An 8,426-nucleotide genomic window follows, 5' to 3' on the forward strand; every position below is an offset into this window, starting at 1 on the left:
GCAGATCATGTGGATACAGTCATATTTGTAGAATTAAAAGGAGGTGAGTTCTACCCTCCTTGTATATGCTGGACGAGGGAGGTGTTCACCTATGTGACTGTCTCTGTTCAGATGCGACAAAAAAGATGTTTTGAAGAGGCAGAACTGATTGGAGAGACCAGTAGCATCCCGGCAGGATCACTCCTGACTGCTCACACCTGGGCTGCACAGGCTGGAACCTGTTATGAGGTCAGGATGGCAGCTAGGATTGCCTGGTGTTGGTGGTACATTTGATTCCAGGATGCTGTGGGAAGAGGCTGCTGACTCACAAATGCTTTTCCAACTCATTTGTCTAGGATTCTGCTTAAAGCGTACCCCTCCATACAATGAGAACTTTGCAATTACATGTGTGTGCGCACCTATGTGTATATCACGTGCACACACAAAACGTCCATTGCTGTTCCCCAGAGTAGCCTCCAAGGTCTACCTTTCAGAAATCTCTTTTGCATTTAGGCTTAGATGCCCATCAATGGAGGGCTTCTGGCCGGTATATCCATTTCATTTTAGTTTCCTAAAGACCTAGTGCTCGGGTGATAACAGGGGCTTGAAGTTTCACAACATCTGTCTGAAAGCTCAAAAATGAAGGTCAGTACATTTCTACGGAAAAATCTTTTTAATGACTTAGTAAAAAACACCACACTTGGGGCACCTGGGTGGCTCAGTCGGTTGAGCGTCCAACTTCGGCTCAGGTCATGATCTCGCCGTTCATGAGTTCCAGCCCTGCATTGGGCTCTGTGCTGACAGCTCAGAGCCTGGAGCCTGCTTTGGATTCTGTGTCTCCCTCTCTCTCTTTGCCGCTCCCCCGCTTGTGTTTTCTCTCTGTCTCGAAAATAAACATTTATAAAAACAAACAAGCAAGCAAAAACACACAGCACTTTCCTTCGTCTTGTGCCAGTTGGTTAAAATAACACGACTGACAAGAAATCATGATTATGATCAGGATATGAGCCATTGTAAAAGGATAGATAAATTTTTTGGTGTTAAAGTATTTGGATAGGTTTGCGGTAGTACGATTGCAGCATTTAATTCTGAGCTCTGATCATGGGAGGACAGTAACACATACTCATCCCCCTCCACTCTGAATAATCTTTTACGAGATGATTCTATTAATAGTTAAGAGGATTTACAGGCTTAAACTGCAAGGATACACACAACACTGAGCAGGGAAATTGTCACTGTTCGGGGAAATGATGTTATCTATTGATAGACATCCACGCTTCGAAAATTCACCTTAAGAAACTGTGAATTTAGGAAAAACATCCTTTAGCTTCTTAATGTTCTTACGTTCCTGCATTATTTTATCAGTTTTTTCTCAAGCAATTTCTGTAGAAAGTGGTCGATAATTTTTCTTTCATTACTACACACGATATAATTTTTATTTCGGAGAAAAACATCTAAGCCACAATAGCCACAAAACATCAATAGTCAAAAGATTAACTATGGCTGAGTTTCCTGCCTTTGAAAACATTACCTCCTGAAACAAACAAATAATAAATAGGTAAGCATTTGTCTTAGTAAAGGGAAGCTGCATAGGTTGGAGAAAACTGGACAGAGAAGTTAATTAATTACCGAGGTTCTAGTTTTTCTCTTGGGGTCGGCTTGAAAACATTTTGATAAATTGTCAATAAGATAGAGTGAGTAATAGCTCACTGAGCCAAAGCTTGCTTATGGCTTTATAATCTTTCCAGATAAACCTTTTCCTTGTCAAGAAAGCATCATGGATGGTGGAGATCATCTTACCTTGACGTCACGCACAGCCTCGGGACTTCCTTCATTTTCCATGGTCTGGTGAATATTTGCATTATATCCCTCAGCCCTAGGCAGGGGCAGAAATTGCTTCCACATAGATGGCCTGGAGAAATGTTTCTGGAGGCACTCTTGGTTGTCTTGGGAAGGACTGGGCATGTTTTTACAGTAAAGCTCCAAATGAGTCCTGCAGCCTGATTTTAACAACACTAGCCCAGGGTCCACTCTATTTCTCTTCGTTTGGCCAATGCTGGGCCATCCGTCAGTCAGCCAGGGAACCTCTCTGGAAAGTTACACTATTTGAAGCAAAAGGCTTATCTGTTTGGTGGATCAGCAGTTTACCCACGGTTCTTTAGTGTTCTATTCCAGGTAGAGCCTCCTATTTTGAATGTCTAGGTATGTTATGACTGCCCCCTACTGGCAGAAATATACTACTAATTCAAATTTAATCCTAAAATTGAAAGAAATGATTTAAGCGATCTATCGCTTAGGATATAATGATAAAATAGATTGTTTCGCCATATTCTGCATTAGTTGTGTGAGACACAGACTAGGGCCTGATAATCTTGGGCTATGCAGTCGAGAGACAGGTGGTCTGCCTTAATCTATGTAGGTTTCTTAAAAGGTCATTTTAGCAAGAGTCAGTTTTGTGGCTAGAAATGTATGCTCAACTCATACCCAAACTGAAGCCCAAGGATTATTACACTTCTCGATTGGTGTCATGTAGAATGAAAGTGATTTTTCTTATGAGGTAACTAGTCATCTAATGATTAAGCCAAGAGTTGGCTTCTAACATGATACTGCACATTTGTAAAGTGTGTAAAGTGTGTAAAATGACCCCAGGGCCCCAGAATTGGTATATGAAACAAACACAATCCCTATAAACATCTTGGCTTCCTTTTTTTTTTCTTTTTGCAGAAATTGATGAATTGATTCTAAACTTCACATGCAGTTGTAAGGGACTTAGAATATCCAAAACAATCTCATAAAAAGAAGAGCAGAGTTGGAGGATTCACATTTCTCAAATTTTTTTAAACGTTTATTTATTTTTGAGACAGAGAGAGACAGCATGAACGGGGGAGGGTCAGAGAGAGAGGGAGACACAGAATCGGAAGCAGGCTCCAGGCTCTGAGCTGTCAGCACGGAGCCCGACGCGGGGCTCGAACTCACAGACCACGAGATCATGACCTGAGCCGAAGTCGGACGCTCCACTGACTGAGCCACCCAGGCACCCCACACATTTCTCAATTTTAAAACTTACTGTAAAGCTACAACAGATCAACAGAATAGAATTGAGTCTATAGGTAAACCCATACGTCTACGGTCAGTTGGGCTTTGACAAAGTGCCAAAATAATTCAATGGAGGAAAGAATTGTCTTTCTAACAAAGGGTGTGGAACCCCTGGACAGATCCAGGCAGAAGTTTAAGTTGAAGTTCTACCTCACACCACATAAAACATTAACTCAAAATGAATCCTAGACCTACATGTAAGAGCTGAAGCTATAAAACTCATTTTCTTAGAGGAAAATGTAGGGGTAAATCTTCGTGGCCTTGGATTAGGCAAAGCTTGCGTAAGTACGATATCAAAACTCAAGGCACAAAAGAAAAAGACAGGTAAACTGGACTTCATCAAAATGGAAAACTTTGATTTTCTAAGAACATCATCAAGAAAGTAAAAAAATAACCCACTAGGAGACAATATAGAAAATCACATATACATAATAAAAGAATTTTATCCAGAAAATATAAAGAGGTCTTCCAACTAAAAATCAAAGGGGCACCTGGGTGGCTCAGTTGGTTGAGTGTCCAAATTCGGCTCAGGTCATGATCTTGTGGTTTGTGAGTTTGAGCCCAGCGCAAGGCTCGCTGCTGTCGTGCAGAGCCTGCTTCGGATTCTCTGTCTTCCTCTCTCTCGGCTCCTCTCCTGCTCACACACTCTCTCTCTCTCCAAAATAAAAATTAAAAAATTTAAAAAACCCCAAAAGTTAACTAAAAGTGGATGATGTGTCTAAATAGACGTCTCTCCAGAGAAGGTATACAAATGGCCAATAAGCCCATGAAAAGATGCTCAACATCATTAGCCAGTAGGGAAAAGCAAGTCGAAATCACAATGATTTTACATGTATTAGGTTGGCTTTAATCAAAAAGACAGACAAGGACAAATGTTAGCGAGTATGTGGAGAAAATGGGACTCTCATGCATTGTCAGCGGAAACATAAAATGTTGCAACCACTTTGGTAAACAGTTTGGCACTTCCTCAAAACGTTCGACATAATTACCCTAAGACCCAGCAATTTCCTCCTACGTGTCTACTGAAGCCAGAGAAGTGAAACGTGTGTTCACATAAAGGCCTGCATAGAAATGTCCAATAACTGGAATCAACCCACATGCCCATCAACTGATGAACCAAGTGAAGTAAATCTGTACAATGGAATATGACTCAGCAACAGAAAGGAATAAAGTTCTGGCACAGGTTGTAACATGGATAAACGTCAAAAACATGCATAGAAAAGCCAGTCACAAAAGACCACATCGCGTGTGATTCCATTTATGAGAAAATGTCCGGAGTAGGCACATCTAGAACGTAGATTAGTGGCTGCCTGGGGCAGGAGGGTTTGGGGGAGAAATGGGGAGTGACTACCAATGAATCAGAGGTTTCTTTTTAGTGTGACGAGATTACCAATGAATCAGAGGTTTCTTTTTAGCGTGACAAGAATGTCATAAAACTGATTTCAGTCATGGTTTCAGAACCCCGTGAACACCCTAAAAACCATTACGTTTGTATACGTTAAACGGGTGAATTAATGGTGTGTGAATTCGATCTCAACGATGCTGTTGAACTTTTTATGAAAAGAGAGGCAACTGCTTCAAGCGACCAGATGTTTCAGCGCAAGTGCGGTACGTAAGTATCTGGATGGTTCCGTTCCCTGGGGTCAGTTGAGTGAAGATATGGTTGAACCATATCACTGGTCTCGGGGCGGGGGGAGGGGGGGTGGTCCCAGGACCTGATTCTGGACTCAGAATGAAAATAGAACAGGTGGTATTAGTTATCTCAAATTGACCTGTGCCGTTTTTGGAGCTGGAAGGTTATTTTGTCCTCCTGCCCGTGTTGTCTTTGTGCATTTTGTGCCTGGGGAAACCTACCTGAGATTTTCGGTGGTATGTTCAGGGGCTCCATCCATGGAGTCCTGCAGTTGGGACCAGCCTCCCCGTCTTCACATCCTAGGGCCAGAACACATAGTCCCGAGCCACTCTGCAAACCGAATCATCCACGTTTCTCTTTTTCTTTAATGCTGTCTTTTTGGTCCACCAGGATTTTTCTCTTGCTCTTTCATTTTTGCACACTCGATTTTTGGTGTCAAACCTTGGAGGAAGCATTTCTTTCTAACGTTCATGACGTTCTCCTTAGCATTTTCCCCACGCTTGTAAAAATCCTCGTTTTTGGAAACTTCTTTCTAGTTAATAGCCATTTGTATGAAAATTATTTCATCTTAAATCGTATTTGTTAATAATATTATCTAGGTCTGCGAATAAAACGCCTCATGCTCCGTTCTTGAGAGATCCTCGTAAACATTATTGTTTCATATTCAAGGAAGGGGTGTGTGTATAGGGGCACAGTAGCACCGATTGGCCTCCCCTGGCATTCTGTGTAAACCCAGTTTGCTAGAGATTGTAGCGAGAGGAATTTGCATGAAGAAAGAATTTTACAATCTGTCCAAGTTGAGTAAAGTACTTGTTGGCAAATATATATTTATTTTCCATTACTTCAAGAAAAAGGGCATCTCCTAAAGGGTCAATGTAACCGAGAGACCTGTGTCTAGGAAGCATAAACAGCTGAGAGAGTGGCGAGAGGAGGGAGATTAGTGGGCCATTAATCTATACGACTCCAACTTGGTCGTTAGCTCTTGAAAGAGGCAGAAAGCTGATAGATTGACAGCCGATTGAGTAAATGTTAATGGAGATGAACAGATAAACCCTAAGCCTGGAGGAGCCCAGCCAACACTCTTCCCTCATGCAAATGAGACTGATGATAGGCGGGTCCGGGGAAGGAAATCCTTACTGGGGTCCATCTCCAATTGCAGACAGTCCTGAAGACCCGGACAGGGAACCTCCCAAGACTGCCCGAGTGGTCATGGCTCAGGTTGTGGATCCCGGCATTTGCTCTACTGGTAGGAGGATTGCAGTCTTTGCTGTATGTCATGGATCCAAACGGTGACCTTGTTTTTCCTCCATTACTGTGTGTTAAAAGCGTTAGCAGAGTGGTAGAGGACTCACTTAACCGTGGATCGATAGCCTTAAGGACCCACACGTGGTCCAGAGGGAAATGTGTGCAAATCACTAAAGGACCCTTGACTTTCAGCCAGATGCAATAACTGGAAAAGATTGTGGGTTGTTCCTTTAGAATGAGTGAATACATTCTCTCTCTCTCTCTCTCTCTCTCTTTCTCCCTCACCTATATATCTCAGAGAGAGAGAGACAGAGAGGGCATAGGCACACATGAGCAGAAGAGAGGGAGAGTGAGAGAATCCCAAGCAGGCACTGTGCTGTCGGTGTAGAGCCCAGCACGGGGCTCGATCTCACGACTGAGATTATGTCCTGAGCTGAAATCAAGAGTCAGACATTCAACCAACTGAGTCACCCAGGTGCTCTAAGAATGAGTAAATAACGTTTAAAAAAATTAAAAAATTTTTAAAAATTTTTAAAAATTTTGAAAGTGCTTGACAAGAGCTGGGGAAAAAGGCTTTTATAGAACAAATGTGGTAGCAGAGCAAGGAAATCATGTGATTGGCTACAGCTTAGGCAGGTGACCAATTTGGGAAACCTTGTTGGCTATTTGTGATTGTTTAGCGTCATTGTCTATGGTACGAGTGCATTTATAGGAATTCACCCTGGGTTACACGGGCTACCAAGGCATTAGAGGCAGCTTAGTCTAATGGCCTCCTTGGTTAATTAATTACTTTCACAATTCCCCCTTTTGGCCATCTTCTCGTACGTGATGGATTGATAAAAAAGTTTTCTATTAAGGACCCCTTCCCCGGTCACTGTCAGGGTTGAGGTTTTCTCTGTGAAACTCCTAGGTTATCATGTCAGTTTTATGGAAATTTTTGCTATTCATTTCCTTGTTCATCTCATTTCTGTCCTCCCAGCTCAGTGAGACCATCTGATGGCTACAAGCATGTGTTTAAGGCTTTTGAGAGATACTACTTAAAAAAAAATTTTTTTTAGTGTTTGTTCTTTTTAAAAAAAATTTTTAAATGTTTATTTATTTTTGAGAGAGGGAAAGACAGAGTGCAAGCTGGGGAGGGGCAGAGAAAGAGGGAGACACAGAATCTGGAGCAGGCTCCAGGCGCTGAGCTGCACAGAGTCTGACTCGGGGCTCGAACTCATGAACCAGGAGATCATGACCTGAGCTGAAGTCGGACGCTCAATCGACTGAGCTATCCAGGCGCCCCTGAGAGATACTACTTTTAAGCAGACATAACATAAACATAATTATTGTCGAAAAGTCCCTGTATCAACTTTTACTTACAGCTATCCAATGCATTTGTTCATTTAAAAAAAAATTTTTTTTTAATGTTTATTTATTTTTGAGACCAAGAGAGACACAGAGCATGAAGGGGGGAGGGTCAGAGAGAGAGGGAGACACAGAATCTGTAGCAGGCTCCAGGCTCCAAGCTGTCAGCACAGAGCCGGACGTGGGGGTCAAACCCATGGACCATGAGATCATGACCTGAGCCGAAGTTGGAAGCTCAACCAACTGAGCCACCCAGGTGCCCCATTTGTTCATTTTTTTTTAAAGATTTCTTTTATGTTTTATTTTTAAGTAATCTTTATACCCAACTAGTAAACCTAGGTAGAACTAAAGTTCTATGTTTGCCTTATATTTAATGTTGATAACTCTGAAGACATGAATGTTTTCATTAAACCAACCAAACTTAGACTCGCTTTTATATACCAAAGATGATCCCAGATCATGTGAACTTGAGAAACATTTGGGTTAGTGTCTATATTTCTGAGACGATACTTAATTTTTATGTAAATACTTAATTTATTTTTCTTTAAGCCAATTAAATAGAGTGTCTTTACAAATTAATTTTGCCAATACCATCTGGAGTAGAAAAATCACACATCTATAACACACACACATGCACACACACACATAGAGAGACATAAATAAACATATAGCAGACACTTTTTAAATTTTAGCTATGAGACAAGTCTAATAACACAAAACTCGCTAGTTTCCAAAAGAACTGTTGGATCCAAATTGTGTTTCTGGCAGTTGGAGTAAATCAAGATTACTTGCTCTGGTGACTAAAACTTCTTACTAGTGTTTGTGGAGAGGATTTATGAGACTTCCAGTTGCTTTTTGTAAAGAACTTTTTGAAGAGGCAATTTTTAATTCATTTAGTCTCTTACAAGCTTCTGCATACCAATCAAAAGATGTATCCCATTATTTTGGGGAAGTGTCCTTTTTCTCTAGGGCACCTTGCAAATGGATAAGGTTATCTAGGTTAAAAGTTCTCTACTGTGGCCACTGTAATTCAAGATTATCTTTGGTAAGGTTCACCCACTCGTTCAGACAAACGTATGTTCTGGGATCGTAACTTTTCTACACGTTCTCAGCCAGAGTTCTAGAT

The 8,426-nt window shown here is 41.4% G+C and overlaps 1 protein-coding gene across 2 annotated transcripts in view; it reads right to left on the reverse strand.

Annotated features, from left to right (window-relative positions):
* RGS20 (regulator of G protein signaling 20) overlaps window positions 1–2,149 on the reverse strand; it is an 86,632-nt gene extending 84,483 nt beyond the window's left edge. Inside the window, exon 1 of one of the 2 annotated variants that reach the window (XM_045455311.1) lies at window positions 1,780–2,149. In XM_045455311.1, coding sequence (XP_045311267.1) covers window positions 1,780–1,944 — 165 coding nt within the window. In that variant the 5' untranslated portion in view covers window positions 1,945–2,149. The remainder of the gene's footprint in view (window positions 1–1,779) is intronic. The other variant, XM_045455312.1, reaches the window with a different exon arrangement.
* Between the last annotated feature and the right edge of the window lie 6,277 nt (window positions 2,150–8,426).

Source organism: Leopardus geoffroyi, chromosome C3, assembly GCF_018350155.1.
Source record: "Leopardus geoffroyi isolate Oge1 chromosome C3, O.geoffroyi_Oge1_pat1.0, whole genome shotgun sequence".
NCBI classification, from domain to species: Eukaryota; Metazoa; Chordata; class Mammalia; order Carnivora; family Felidae; genus Leopardus; species Leopardus geoffroyi.